This window comes from Stegodyphus dumicola, chromosome 6 (genome assembly GCF_044657685.1).
Source record: "Stegodyphus dumicola isolate Sdum_Otavi_A_Nest chromosome 6, ASM4465768v1".
In the NCBI taxonomy this organism is placed as follows: Eukaryota; Metazoa; Arthropoda; class Arachnida; order Araneae; family Eresidae; genus Stegodyphus; species Stegodyphus dumicola.
The window spans coordinates 205,361,737-205,378,495 of record NC_140773.1 but is presented as its reverse complement, the minus strand read 5'-3'; the positions used below and the strand labels follow the sequence as shown (position 1 = coordinate 205,378,495).

Sequence of the window (16,759 nt, the reverse complement as noted above, 5' to 3'; positions counted from 1 at the left end):
TACAAATTTCAAATTTGGGTTTCCAGATGCCGATATTCGCAGGAGGATTGCGTCATTCAAAATTCGACGGTTATATGTACCGTTGTTTTATCACAATGCGAGAAATATACATTATGCAAATTTTTCATTATTTAATTTCTCCAAATATAATGCAGGACTCTAACATTTGGTGGCAACAGTTTGAAAAGTGAAACGGACATTTATAGTGAATCAACGCAAAATCGCAAAGCGGAAACAATAGTTCTTCAGGGACAAAGCCCCTGTGGACTAATAAAAACTTAATTAACTTAATTAAATTAATTGTAACCGAAGTAATTAAATAAATTTATTAATTAGTAATAATACTAACTAACTTAATTAAATTGAATAACTCTGCTAACAGCAAAAAGTTGTTTTAAAGAAAGTTCGAAAAACAAAGTTGCTTCATTTATAAGTGATCTAATTAATCTGTTTTCAATGATAATGCAGCCTTCTGAAAGCAATTATTTTCACTAAAATTTAACCCTAATCTGATAATTTATTGCTGTATAAAAGAAATTATGTATATCATAAATAATGTAAATTTTTTGGGGGTTTCATTGAAAAAGAAGCGAAACTGAGTAATGAAGGCCACGTAATGCTGAGAATGGCCAAATGCAGAGAACATTCCTTGGCATTGAAATTAAATATAACACCGTTTTCTTCTTTGTCTTAAGTCTGACGATATAACACTTAATTCAGATTACCCTACCGTTTAAATTTTTTTATATTTTCTATCGCGGTTGTAAGAATGCTGATAATGTCGAGGTCACTCAACACTAAAAAAAATTATATTCATTTTTGAACCTTGAAATGCAAGCTCACAAAATATTATGTCTTTTTTTTTTTTTTTTTTTTTTTTTTTTTTAAAAAAAAAAAGCTCAGAATAGAGTATATATTTAGGAATCGATACATCATCTCTACAGTCTATTTCTGATTGCTAACTTTACGCTTCTCTATTTGAAGTCGACAGCATGAAGGTACGTTGAGTTTTTTTATAGCTGTTTTTGTAAAGTTATGTATTATAACGTTTAATTTGGAATTATTGTTATATTTAATATGTAATACACATAAGGAATTTTTTATACTTTTATTTAAAAATTAAATTTATGTGTATGGGCATTTAGTACATTTAATATTATGTTAGGGAATTTAATTTCAAAATTTTACTTTACTTTTGTATTGCATTAAGTACACATATACTAACAAGTGCATCAAAATTGAGACATTTATTCATTCTAATTACATAAAGCTGAATTATTGCTAAACTTAAGCTGAATAACTGGCTAAATGTTTTCGATTTTATTGAGAATAATTTTCTAAGGTACCAATTACTGAAGTAATTTATGTAAAACAACAACCTTTTTCTGAACACCACAGTAAAGCACCGAGCATATACTTAACATTTAAATAGTTCTAAGCATATATGGAGAATAGTTACGATATCCTCTGATTCGGCATTTTATTTTAAACAAAACGCAGAATACTAAATTTGATTAACATTAAAAGCTTTCAAATACATCAAAATAATCCGAAGACCGTGATCTATGTAAAAGACTGTGAATTTAAAATTAGCGTATAATAATTGGAAAAGTACTCCTTTTATTTAATTTGTTCACAAGTGTAATTAAAAAGACTCTGAGAAGCCAATAAGATTGTTTTGTAGTGCTGCATCATGAGAATAAAAAGAAGAGAGACAGAGAAGAAAAGAAAAGGAAAAAAAGAGAAAAAAAACATAGAAAATGAAACATGTTTTTAAAAATCTCGGTTTTTACGGAAGCATAATATATTTTGATTGGCAGTAAAAGTGGAAGTTGAAGTAAAAGTGGAGTCATCAAAGAATGTGATTTTTTTAAACCATGTCATACAGCTGAACTAGTTCTACAGTTTTCTATCCGAATAGAACTTATGTGATAACTGCTAATACATTATAACAAAGATAAATGCTTTAACGTCCTGTTAACGGATATAAAGCAAAATCCAAATTATCAAGGGATGCATAGGTTCAGATTTCATTAATTTTATAAGAATTAACAAATTGTAATATTTGAAATTTATTTGAAATTTATGTGACATATATCATTAATTTAATTAAATTTATGACTATAAAATAACCCGAGTATTCAGAAAGGGAAAAAACTGAAACGGTGTATATTTCACAAAGGTAAAATTTATTTAGAGGTACGAAGACATACCTTAAATGAATAAACATGCTTCTTTAATAAGGCACTGGATGTTTGTTTACTTTCTAAAGAGGCTCAGAAATCAATTAATTAAAATAGCTTTCTTTAAGTACACAATTTAGGTAAAAGAAGTATCTAGTAGAAAAGCATAAAAAGGGGTATGTCACGCGCTGAAATGTTTATCTCATTACAATGAATATTTTGATGACTTTTTTTCCCAAAGCACAAAAGATTATCGAATTAATTTACATCAGTCTGTGATGTTTTCCTAAATAGTAATAACGAAACCTTTAGTTCAGATTACAGCCAATAAGGCTAAGTTTAGGAAAGGAAACTGTATTTCGTAATTCAATTTCCGTATTTCGTATTAAATTCGTACAACAGTTAACTTAATAATAATTGTTTTAAAATTATTATTTTTATTATCTCATTTTAGATATTCCTTGTTCTAACGATTACTCTGGCTGTTGCCTGTGCCCAAGTTCTTGTAAGTATGATATCATTATCACATTTTAATGCATATAATTTACAGAAATATGATACATTCAAACCTGGGCCCTGTTTTGCCACGCTTGTTTTATAAATGATGACATAATACTAAATTATTGTGGAATGTTGTATTATTAAGCTTTTTTTATCGCAGAAACAAAAACAGTACCACCTTAGCATAATTTATTTAACAGAATTGTTTTAAGTTATGATATTAAAAAAAATTGTAAAATAGTTCACGAAGTTTTGTCTAAAATGGAATTACATATTTTCAAAGATTTACGTTATTTAAATCCAGAACATTTCTCATTCACTTAGTAGTGAATTGACGCATATCAGTTAACCCTAAAAATAATATCCACTCTACCAATTCTTCTGAAAAAGAGGAAAATGTTTTGCATTTATAGTGTGAGAAAGAGAGTTGTAAAATATAACGTATGGACTTGAATTTGAAGATCACGAAATTTATAATCACAGTGGTACCTTAATATACCATTAAAATATATATAAGCTATTTTCCTCTCCTTTCCTCATACATTAGCGATGTAGCTAGAAGCACGTCTGACAAGTTATCGGGAGCTCTAGAGTTCTAATCCCAACAACAGCACTGCAGATTTCGTTTAGTTTTCTAAAATTGAAAAATTTCTAAAGGACTCAAGTAGCGCCGTAGTAAAATTCAGCATGCCTTCATTATGTAACTGGAAGCACGTCCGATGCGTAATCGGGAGTTCTGGAATTTGAATCACGGCGATGGAATTGCACATTTTTCATGGATTATGCATACCTAACCTAATGACTTTATAAATGATTCATCAATATTGCAAAACTTAATATACCTGCAGTATTAGTAAATAGAAAAAGAACGAACTATTTAAACATTGCTTTTCCTTTTATAAATTAGTTACTGCTATGCATTTTAATTGCATCTTCTTGCGTATAGATGAAAAAACGATCATTGTTCCCGATATATAAAACATGTTACAAAGCCGATAATTATCGTTCAAGTACGTGAACTGCATCATATTCACGATCAGGCTATAATCTCTAGAAAAATAGCCGGGGGTCAAAGACTGAAAGGATGTCATCATTGCCATTTTACGAGTTGTATCTTTAGTTTTATGATATTTCGCAAAATGATTTTAGATACTCTCACTTGCTTGAGCTTCATCGAATAAAAATCCTCATTTAAAAACGGCTGTTGTTTATTATTTTGAACGATTTAATTTTTCTTTAACCAGTTTCATTTCGTGTTTACGTTCCTTTACTCAAATGGCTCCGAAATCGAAAGAGCAGTTTCCCTTTGAAATAACTATAATAAATTCAAATAATCTCAGTTTATGCAAACCAAATTGTAAACACATAATAATAAAGTATCCATACGTAAACATCTAATAATAATCCAATCACACCGTTAAGTTTTAAAATAAGTATTAGAACAGCTACTAGTCAGCTACATTCTAGCGTCCGAATTCTATTAACCACAAATCTAAAGTGTGTTGCCAACGCAGGGCAATGAAAAAGTGTAAATTAATCCAGGAAGCATGGAAGTAAACATTACGGTTAACCTTTCCTACAAAGTTACATAAGCTGAAAGAAATCGCAAAAATATAAATAAATCAGAAAGCATATATAGCGTGGAAGATAAAATGTCAATTATACAATTACTGCCGTCTGAGTATTAGTGATGTTTTCTTTTCTGATAAAACGGATACTTTTTTACTACACTTGAAAAACCAAATTAAGGACTGAAGTTTTATAGGCTCCAGAGTTTAGCTGTCTCATCCAGATAAGTTTTAATTGATGAATGTATTGTGTTACTTAGATAAGATAAATTAGCAGCAAGTTTTAGAATCACGATTAGTCTTGCAGACTCCGTATGTTATTTTGAGCATTTTATTTCAATTAGTAGTTACGTGACAATTAGCTTAATTTGGGTGTAAGATTACTGTCTGCCATATTTACATTTTCCTATGGAGTATTAATATAATTGTTAATAGCGATGGCGTAGATATAAGTTATAATTGGTAGTAAAGAGTGAATAAAGGTGTCAGTGTTTTTCCGCGGGGTCATTGAGTGTTGCTTTTCCTCTGTAACTTGTGAGTGTAATACATTTCAAGATGCAGCACTTCTCCTTCTTCAGTATTGAGCAGATCTTCAAGAAGGAATTCGTTGTATATATATGCCTCATGCATTTTTGGCGATGCAATGCTTCTGAGGCGTTACCTTGGTGATTACTTGTCTGGAATGTAGTTGTATGAATAACTTGTAAAAGGGAAACTAATGACTTTGCATACTTTATGTGTGCAAAACTTTTGAGGAAATGATAAAGGGAATAAAAAACTTTTGGATGCATTGGAGCATTTCAGCAGATGAAGAATTCATCAACAAGGATGACATAAATCTGGGCCTGCGGTTGCTATCCTTTTGATTATTTTGATGATGCTTCTTCAGTGCTCGTTTTTATGAGGAGAGCTTTATATGTAGAAGTAATTTGTGGTAGGTGACGAATGAGAAGTCTTTTGTTATTGGGCGTTTGAACAAATAATAAGAAGCGCGTCCTAGTTCATCACAAACGCAGGACATTTCTTGATGAAATGGTTGTAGAGTAAAAGCATATGTGAAATGGTACATGGTCTGACAGACTACAGTTTATTTGTGAAGGAGCTGATAGATACTGATCTGCTGGTTTTGTGTGATATCCTATTCGTGCTTCGATGCTACTATTGCTTTTCTTACTGATTGGTAGCAAAATAACTTCTTTGCCATTATATATTATGCCATTATTTAGTTTTGCAATGCCTTGTGCAGCATGTTTTACAAGTTTACCTGCTTGTTCCTATAATTTGTAACTTTAATATCTTTTAGTCCAAGAGATAATAATGTTCTAATGTTTGCATCTTCTTAGAATTTGCTGTATTCTGTTCACTATCGAGCAATTTTGCTGTGTGATTGTTTCCTCATGGTATGTAATGCTGACTGGCAGTCGGACTGAACATACAAATTTTTATGCTGGTTTTTATCGCCTGCTCTATTATCTTCTCCGTCTCTGTTAACTCTGTATAAAGTTTTGCTAAGTGTCTTTTCCATATTTTAATAACCTTACTGCGCTTTTCGATTATTGAATGAATTTTTATTGTGCTCATCTGTATCATCTTCGATTTCAAAACATCTGGGAAAGCTAAATTTTATGACATTAGTGTTATAAACATCTTATTGATAGTGACACGATGTGGGTTTTTGTCTGGATCTGTGTAACAGCCCATACTACATGAGACTGTGGTCTCACAAGTGGCTGGATTGAAATTGTTACCGAGTCTCATTGCTGGGACATACTTGAGGTACAACTCCAGCTTTGGCTTTCATATGTAATGGCGTTATTGCTGATAAAAAGTTTTTTTCAATGCGAAGGTAGCAGGAAGTAGTCTTAAACAATATTCATACATTGAGAGAACATAGTCGTTGCTAAGGAGGAACTTTGTTGAGACTTAAGAATTTTTAAGAATTTTTATTAGGATTGCACTTGAGGCTTATGAATCATAATAGTTATTAACATAACAGTGCTTCACTTGATTTAAAAGCAACTGAAAGGATTATCCTCGTTACCAAGATCGGTTTCGTTATACTCATACTGTAAAATGTGTTCACGATACTTAGCCAAAAGCTTTCAACTGACAGGTTATTTAGCGGACATGTCTATTTAGAGGATATTTAGTGGGGGTGTACTCCAACTACGCGAATCAAAATTTCTTCCCCTCCCCCGTCTGAGTGTAGTCTAACTGCGCGAATCAAAATTTCTTTCCCCCGTTTCCTGCCGAGGAACTACAGGGTTACAGTTTTATTTTTCGAACACAACTGTAGCCAAGAGGATAATAAAAATAAAGAAATAGAATTACATATCACAAGAACAAGTAAAGAATATGTAACAGTCTCCAGCACAGCTCATATAACCAACAAACAATGGTTGTTGATAAAAATACGTAATTTAGATGAAAATACATAATAGTGTTTTAGCAAAATGTCTCCACAAAATGCCGTTTTCTCTCAGCTAATTTAATGTGTCGGCTGTGTCTCCGATCACTGCCGAACAGCAGCTCGATCCGAGTTCGAATCTCGATAAACAGCTGGATGGATAAGATTAACGTATTTTTTCTATGTATAACATATAGGAACCAGCTTCCCTTCGATATACTTGCCTGGAGGCATCCCTTACCTTAAAAAAGTAGTCTATAATCTATTACTTTCATTAATTAACAAAACAACACTGCTGCCGAATAGCTAAGGAAAAGTCATTAAAGTTTACCTTTAGCAACGAAAATAAATATTTGCGTCCAGTACCTCGAAACACTTAAGCATCCAGTTTGCACTACACCCATAATATGTTATCCGTTGTTACTACTACCAGATTTTACTGCTGGTATTACTGTTGTTCCTACTACCAGATCAATGTGTATATAATAAAGTATACAAAATCATTTACACCAAGATGAGTATAGTAACAAGAAAACATGTATTTTTGAAACGCCTACTTTCATAAAATATGGATACAGTTTTCAAAATTCATGTAGGCCACTTATTTAAAGTGATTTTTATAAGTACATTGCAGTGAGGGCATGTTGGTTAAACTTCTTATGAAAACTCTTATTATTTTCAAACATTTATAAGAGTAAAAAACAGTTGTATTATAAACAGTTGTATTATATATTGTTTTGTAAACAGTTGTATTATATGCTGCAATAAAATACTTTACAATACAAATAATACAAACCTTTTAGTTATTTTACAATTTCACTGACTGTTAACGATAAACGCAACGGGTCATTTCGTATTTTTTCTGTTTTTTAAATTAAAACTTATTTCTTATTATTCTCTATATTCTTTAATGATTGTTGTTTGGAATTTTCGAATTAAAATTACAAGATTAATAAAAAGTGGTGCAAATGAAATTTTTTACGTGCATATAGGGAGATAGACGGAAAGGTCAAAAACAAGTTGCCATGATTATATAAATACGCTATATAGCTTTTTTTAGATAGCAATGCATGTACTTCCAGAAGGTGAATGTTAAATATCATAAAGCTAATATTAATTAGCATTTGGAGAGACAATGATATTTTAGCACTCTAATGACTCTTCGGTTCTCAAAAATAGTCAGCAGATCAAATTTCAGTCTTGAGAAAGCATATGTTACAGACACAAATACTTTCAAGGTTTCATAATCATATTTTTTATATAAACTGGTTAAGCTTGTGAGTTGATTCATTACATCTTTTGAGAAATAGAGTACAATATTTATATACGAATATATATATATATATATACACGAATATGATGAAAATCTCCGGTATTCACAACAACAACAACTTATACACGGATCATCTGCAAACAACCGAATCAGATATGATTGACACTTATGATGACTATTAAAAAAACCCATTAAACTTTTGAACAGCATTGAAATAGCGAAATAAAATTCAATCTATATGAAAGTGATGCTGAAAGATTTCTGGAGATTTATCAAGGATAGATAGACTGAATTATCGTATCGCTAATATCGATAAGTGGCCATCGATAAGTGAAAACGGAGACTAACCTGTTGAAGCTCACAGAACTTGGGGTTTCGTAAATTGCTTTGGATCACATATGTCCAACTGTTTGCATCTACATTTTTAAGACAGTCTACTGACTTTATGATTCCTTTTGCATTAATGGAAAAATAACACTTTACGAAAGATTGATTAAAATATGTTTTGTTAGATTAATATGTACAAAGATCCATTCCTGTGCTAATTTAGCTGAAGAATTTTTATTTTTTTTCCTAGCCGTTGGAGGAGAGCCCTAAACCTTATGCTTTCAGCTATGTAGCAGAGGCTGAAGATGGCAGCAGCAGCCGTTCGGAAACTGCAGATGGAACTGGTATAGTCCGGGGCTCCTACGCCCTCAGTGACATTGACGGTCGCAATCGTGTTGTGGAATATGTCGCCGGTCCTGATGGCTTCACTGCAAAAATTCGAACCAACGAACCTGGAACCGAAAATGCTGCCCCAGCTAACGTCGAGATAGAATCCAGTGCAGAAAATACGAATCTCTTACTGAACACTCCATTGAAGCCAGCAGCCAGGAGTGCAAACAGTGCTGAAACTCCTCGAAGAGCTGGTGTGCGATATGTTCTCGTTCCTGAAACCGAAATCCGTAGTCGCACCTATTAGGATAAACAGAAAATCGTCTTAGTGTTTTAAATTATAGTCTCTAAGAAAAAATTACTGAAGTATATTATTAGTACTAAAAAGCAACTGTCAGCTTAATTTTGAGGCTAGCACAAAACCTTTTTGGTGGTGGTAGTGGAAAAAAATTCATTCAAATCCTATTTTAAAACTTCTTCAAACACAAAACATTCTTCTCGGTGGTAGTGAGAAAAACTCATCAAGATCGTCCCTTTAAAACTTATCGAATGAATGAAAGATTTATAAAGTAGCTAATCTTAATTTATCTATACAGAAGCTTTCAGCTTATGCCGAGACCTTGCACGCCAGCTGCCAATTTCTTTACATCAAACAGCTTTCTTTTTACAAAATTCATAAATTTGTATTGCTTTCTGTAAATAAATATTTTATACCAAAAATACGCAGTAGTGTATTTAATTCAATACTTTACTACCCTTAAAATGATAATTTTTTATTTGTGAATATACCTCAAAATTTAATTGAAAATCTTGGTACATGTTCACACTTGCATATTATTGTTTTCTTTTAATCAGTTACAGATACAGAATCACTGCAGTAACATGGTAAGTAATTGCTAAAAATTAACGAAGAGTTATTTTTGTTAGCAGTTTTATACTAATTACGTTTCCTTGCAATAGATATGACAAGATATCTTTTAAACAGCAACATACAAATTTAGAGAAAGTAATGAGTAATATTTTTTGTTAGCAATCATAACGAAATAATTGTTGCTATTTATTAAATTTTTTGAACATTTTGATGCAGAACATTCTAGGAGGTGAAGGCTGGTAATGGAATTTCAAAATAGACAACAAATAATATCCAATCTGCTTTTTACTAATTTACTATTTTCAGGGAAAACTGCTGTGTGAATTAGGAATTATGTATCTGTATTTTTCACCTCGCACCTGTGACTCATATTTCCGTAACATTTTCAGATTTACCCTAAACAAAATTCTCTCTTATTTAAATATAGCACTGAATAGGATATTAGTCTCAACACGCCATTTTGCATTGAATCACTATAAACGGCGTATCACTTTTCAAATTGTCGCCACCAAATATTATTGCCCTGTATTATCTTCAAAGAAATTAAATAAGGAAGAATAATCATGAATGCATGCATGTTTCTCGCATTGTGAAAAACTAACGTTATCCAAAGCCATCAAATTTTGAATAACGTAGTCCTACACCCAAGCATGGGCGGAATTTTGAATTTTTTTAATATCTATTTCATATTTTGTACAACTTTAACGAATTTTTTATTAACAAACTCAATGATTTCAAAGCAAGCAGTGGGAACACTGTACAGAAAAATCTTTTTTATCTCCAGCGCGCGAGACTGTCTAAAACGTTTTATGAAGCCACCTCAGTAAGAAAACTGAATATTAACAACACGAGCTGAGGAAAGCTGAAAAAAAGTAGAACTATGTAAACCAACACTTAACGCTGCATCGCGAACTCTAAACATATACTGCTACGCAGTTTTTAAAATTTTTGTTATTTTGCTGTCGGATTGTGTATGGCGTAACTGTAAAGGAAATGATGCTTAATAATAAAGCTAAAAAGACAAAGAATGGGTTAATAGGTGTGAGTGTAGACTGCGAGCTCAGCGACAGCGTAAAAAACCTTAACAAACTCTTTTGCGTGACAGTTAATATCTGAAAAACTTTAAGATGTTTTCTTAAATTTAATAAACTTAACTGTTATCGCATCGCCTGCTCTTGTAGCTGAAACGCTACTCAGATTTTCATATATATCTTAATCACTTTAAAAAATGACACCTGATGTTTTAACCAATTATCATTTTGACAGAATTCTTGTAATTGTTATGAAAACGGCATAGATACCATCCTAGTCAAGAACGAAAGATTGTTTTAATATTAACGACACATTACACATGTAATTTATTTTACAGCTCATTCAAATAACCATTTATAAATCGACAAATTATATGCAACTGAATTTTCTTAATATCCATTTTAGAGTTTAGAACAAATTCAGATGACATGATAATACCGAACATAAAACATCCTGTGTTGAAACAGACATTTCTAGAAACCAATGTATTAAATAACACAATAATGCCTTATGTGGTAATATTTCATATTTTTAATTTGTAGCTGAATTAAGAGCATCCCTTATTTAACTCTATATTATACGCATTGTACAGCATAAAACGATGCGATTTCTACAAGCCAATCTTTGCTGAAATGCAATCCAGGGGTAATCATACAAATGAAGCATTTATGTGATTACCCCTGAATTGCATATCAGCAAAGATTGGCTTTTAGAATTAAAAATCTTTACAATTATCAGGTCTACGAAATATAAGTATAAATCAGTATTTTTAAAAACAAACAGATTTTGGTTTTTGATGTCATATTTAAAACCGTGAGGGTACCAGTTAATAATTTTTAAAAGGACAAAGTTTTAATTTTAAGAGTAAAGATAACCGTTTTGTTATTTTTTATTTCTCATTGAGAATAGCATATTTATTCCCATCATGCCAATCTAGAATTGCTAATCAGTTTCTGAATGTATAGGCATTTGTGCGTGGAATTTCATTACATTACGTTGCCTGTAATTATTTTGCACAAGTTTATTCAATAGAAGAAGAGATACATGTGGCTATCAGATTTTGTTGATGAAACTCGGAAGTATAACTGAAAAATTAATGAAAAGCTAAGAATATAGGACAATGAATTTGAAAAGGATAATTAGTTGTATACCTTTTAAGAAACACTGACAGTTTATTTCAACGAAATGACTTTCGCTATTTTACAGTCTTGCAGATGGCATTTGTAAATGGCATTCTTCCTTTCAGTTTATACGATGCTCACGAATCAGACATCACGTCTCGTGAGAAGCAAATATTTATGGCACTAAAAAACTTGTCACTTTAATAAAATACTACTTCATGTATGTTTTCCTATAAATCTCTACCGTCAAACAATAAAAAACTTTTTAAGCGTAAAAATCGTTATCTAAGGAGTTCTTTTAACAACTGGATTTGCGGCTGGATGAAAGGACATTTCAACAACAGTTTTATTTTTTCTATTTTCTTCAAAAAGACAGCAATTCTTTTTTTTTCAATTGTGTTCAACTTAATTCATTAACAATATGCACATTTCTTTGTTTTAATTACTATATATATAATATATATGTATATTTAAAAGACTTTTAATTACAATATTTTAATTAAATTCACTTAAAAGTAAAAAATAGTTTTAGCTGTCATAATATACTTACACACTTGTGCTTAAAATTTAAATTGTATTTCTTCTGGGAATGGCCGATTTTAAATCAAAATTGTCAAACAGAAGTCCAAGCGAAATGATTATAAGCAATATTATACTGTGATTTCTATACAATCACTATTATTGTTCCTTAAAATCCTGCCGATATCCCAATACATTTTACACGTGGTCATCTTCCCCATGTGTAGGACGAAAAACACAAAAAATACAAATTTTTGTGTTTACAAATTATTACAAATATGTGACAAAAAGCACGTCAGCTCTATATCCATTGTTCTCATGTATCGGGCGATATTCGATTTCTGTTCACCTAATTTCATATTTAGTCGTCAGTTGAAATAAGTCATTTAATTTAAGTTAAAAAAACACTCCGAACAACGATTATTGGTGAAGTTAAACAACAAGAACCAGGATAATGTATGTAAATTTTGCAGGACTAGTTTCGATGGTTTAAATGCAGAACCAGCTTCTTCAGCTGCCTAAGTGCAAATGAACGAGATAGAATATGTGATGAGATTGGTAAGATATTCTAAATATTCTATCTCGTTTCTTATCGCCCATATTCACCACCAGCATATCACTCGTACCATATTACATCTCGTTCATTTGCACTTAGGCAGCTAAAAACGATGGCTCCGTATTTAAACCATCGAGAGTAATTATGCAAAATTTACTAACATTACGCCGATTCTTGTTAAATTTCTTCAATAAAGTCATTTAATGTTTGGAGTCCCTAATTCTACAAAGTCCATCTATTGCTCATTTCCATTTAATAACTTACAAAGTTAGACTTTTCTCTGTATAAATTTGATTTTTTCAAAACTTTGCAACAACCTTTCTTTAATTTACCACTTTGGGCGACAATTATAACACATGTTGTGGGTTCCAAACGTAGCTTTGCCAATTATCATAAAACAACGGAGTTAAGTTTGATCTGTATGCTGAATTATCACTCCTAAAATATCTAATAATCAAACAAACAGACACAGAATTAAAGCATTTTAGGTTTATTCTAGCTCACCACTTATGAGTGATTAAATTGAAATATAGAAACAGAAATTGACCAGCTAACTAGACCTGATTTAAAATTTCAGCCATCCTTTCACAAAGGATATAAATGAAACAAATTAAATCTAATTTTACTACAGGCAAAAGGTTGCTTGGATGCGACCGAATTTCCAACACTCACTTACCAAAACAGGAGCTAGCTTCAGTCTTAAAATATTTACAGCAAGACTAGGTTACCAATATACTGTTTTCTTTAATGGGCAGCTCAGCGGAACGCAGGCCAAACACACACTTATTCGTAAATCGTTAATCTTTATAGTAAACCTGCTTAGAAATCAAGTCTACTTAAATTCCGGAATGAGTGAACTTCGTGGTGAAAACAGGCAGAAAGGAAAAAGGTAAATTAAAATAACATTTTGCTGGTAAATTTTAACCCTAAATGTTACAAGCTTGTGTTATTTTTTTATAAATTATTAATTAATTCATATTTGCGAGTTAAATAAATTGCGGTATTTTAAATAGCGTAGTTTCCCTTTGTATGCTTATTTACTGCCCTGTCTGTCCTCTAATCCATAATTAAGAAACTACTTAATCATTTGTTAAAATGAAAGGAGGAAGAAGTAAAAAACTTTAGATTGTTTGAGATTTCCTGTAAAATTCAAAATACAGGGTGGTCATAAAACAACCTTTCCCAATATGAAACTCTAGCGGGATATCCGCTTAACCAATCAAAGTGAAAATTTAGATATTATTATTTTTTGAAGGTATGCGCTAAAGATTCTGAGGATTTAAAACAATAGAGCTGAAACGGTTACGATTACAGTGAAAGAATTTCGAAATTTTCGTATAGCAATTTCGTATTTACCTTTTTCCTGGTCATTTTGATCAGTGCATTAAAAAACCATGAATGGCGTTCGAACAATACATGACGAAAACTGCAGGCGTAAAATATTTGCAAAGAAGAGGACCAATGGCAACACAAGAGAGGAGATGGAAAGAAAATTTTGTTCGAATTAGGAATTTTAGGTTTGCCTGCTTTTAGAAGACGTTAACCTGTTGCATGCAAGAGATTATTGACAAGAACGACGAACGCAGAAGGAATTTGTATAACATCATGTTTCGTTGCACCTTTCAGTTCTGACCAATCTCATGAATTTGATGTGTACCGTTTAGATTTCAGAACCAAGAATCCTTTGGAGTGAGGTGAGGTCAGGGTGATCACAGAACTGCAAAGTTTCAAGAGATGATTCTATCTTGAAACGTTGTAGAAAAGTTGTAATTTCAATAAAAGTTTTTCTTTTTTTTTTTTTTTTGGTTTGCCTGCTCATCTTTTGTGTTGTGATTGGTCCATTACAATACCCTTCTTTGCAAATGTTTAATAATTTTATAATTATTATTTTATAATTTTTATAATTTTATAATTGCAAATGTTTAATAATTTTATAATTTATTAATTTTAAATAATTTTCGTCATATGTGCATCGTTTGAAATCCATTTATAATTTTCCTATGCGCTGTTCAATTTTCGCAGGATAAGAGTGAGTGTTTCCATTCAAAAATTTCGGAATTCATTGACTGTTACTGTAACGTGAGAGATCTATTATTTTAAATCGACCATTGACCATTTTTTTAACCATTGAGTTAATTTACTCTCTTCAGCCTGATAACAACCGAAGGCTGCCAGTTGTACTACATCATTACGTACATTTGCATAACATAGATAAAAAAGCTATATTCTGCGATAGTACAAATTAAGTGTATCTAAATACAAAAATTTAGAATAATACTTAAGCTTCTTCATGACGGAAACTTTCACAAAATCATGTGAGTAATTCCCACAATATAACAATTTTTGAGCAGTAGTTTCAAATTGGCAGTCACTGGGCACAAATCAAGTTTTCGTGCCCCGAGCGTGCATTTGGCATGTATTAATTAGCATTATTATGATATTTTCTATTATGACAAAGATTTTGATGGTTCTACATTATTTTCATTACCATTAAAAATAAACGTGAGTAATTTTCAGAAAATTCGCAAATGAAGCTAATTAATTTACACTGTTATGAATTTTATACATAGATATATGATTTCAGTGCAGTTATATGTGAAATTGTTGTACTTCTCTGTAAATGTAACCTAGAGAGACGAAGCGTTCAGGAAAATTAAGAATACAGGGGTAAGTCTATTTAACATTGAATAAATAATTATCTCGCTAATTTGGCAGTATCGCTAAGCTGGCAATGGTTTTCGCGACTAGTTTTTAATCACCAAATTTGGTAAGAAATCACTAAAAGTCGCCAAACTTGGCGGCATTTTGGTCCGGTCCCTATATAACTGCAATGGATATTATAATTGAGTAACTGTAATTGATGATCTATGTAGCTGCCAGCGTAATTCAACCCTTATACGCCTTCCAATAATTTCAAGAATCAGAAAGTACTATAAATATCTCGGCGGCCAAGTGAAAACTACAGAAGATTGGAGAGAACATCTGCTCTCAGTTGTTGTTATTAGTTCAGCGTGAGTATTGAGATATCTCCGGGTTAGCTTCGCTCGTTAGATGCGCTTTGCTTTTGTTTAAAGTTCTCAGTAGTTTGAAGTGGAACTACTAATTGTACTCTGTGATACTATGGATAATTGTACGGCTATTTTCGTGGAAATTCCCAGAACTCTGAAGCGTTCCGTGCGATAAAATTAAATTTTATCAACCTATCATCGGAGCTGTGTGCATTCAATCTGTTACGAACCCGTAACAGATAACATAACAACACTGATATAAAGCATATTAAAAAATCTGAAGACACAGATTATTCTTTTTGAGTATTTGTCAAAAAATAAATATATACACTTACAGATTTTTGAAAAAGATAATCGCTTTGTATGAAACTACATTTGTATGTGAATAGATTTTTTTCTCTCAGCTGAAAATGAATAAGTCTAAAAACAGAACCAGGCTCATCAATGGACATCTATAATTCGTGATAAATGTAGTTTGAATTAATTTTTCTCTCACGTTACAAGTTTAGCGAAATCGAAACGCCATAAGTTGTTGTAGCTGAAAGCTGTAGCAAAAAATAAAGAAATTTATAATTATTTACATAGAAAAATACGTAATTTTTCTGTATGCGTCAGAAAAAAATTGTAACACTTGATATTAGTTTGTTTTTTTTTTAAGTAGGAGAGGGAAAAAATGTGCGAAGTCCACCCCCGTACTCGAAGCTGGACCTCCCGAATACGTGCCGATATGCTTCCAAGTACACCACGAAGACATGATGGAAGGAGGGAGAAAATACCTTACATACTTTTCTTTTTAAAGAGAGACTGATGGTTAGGAGATCCATTCGCCAAATCCTGGTGGTGACGAATTATCATTTACCAGCGTTTAGTTCGGGCGCCACTGTTAAGTCAATAGATTTTTTCGATGTCATGAAACTGAAGAGATGAACAGTGCTCTCGCCAGGAGTCGAACCCTAGACATTTCTAATACGCGTCGAGTGTGCTACCATTACCCCAAGGAGTCATGCTGGAAGGAGGGAGAAAATACCTTATAAACTTTCAAGCGGAATATATTGCTGTTTTG

The 16,759-nt window shown here is 31.8% G+C and overlaps 1 protein-coding gene and 1 long non-coding RNA gene across 2 annotated transcripts in view; one reads left to right on the top strand and one right to left on the bottom strand.

Moving 5' to 3' along the window:
- The window catches only part of LOC146996951 (uncharacterized), a 311,932-nt gene that overhangs the window by 117,950 nt on the left and 177,223 nt on the right, over nucleotides 1–16,759 (bottom strand). The window lies entirely within an intron of this gene.
- On the top strand, nucleotides 922–9,309 carry LOC118193692 (cuticle protein 10.9-like). The gene is made up of 3 exons (XM_035364820.2): nucleotides 922–998; nucleotides 2,638–2,688; nucleotides 8,510–9,309. Exons 1-3 carry the CDS (start codon nucleotides 993–995, stop codon nucleotides 8,894–8,896), a joined length of 444 nt encoding a protein of 147 aa, XP_035220711.1. The 5' UTR covers nucleotides 922–992; the 3' UTR covers nucleotides 8,897–9,309.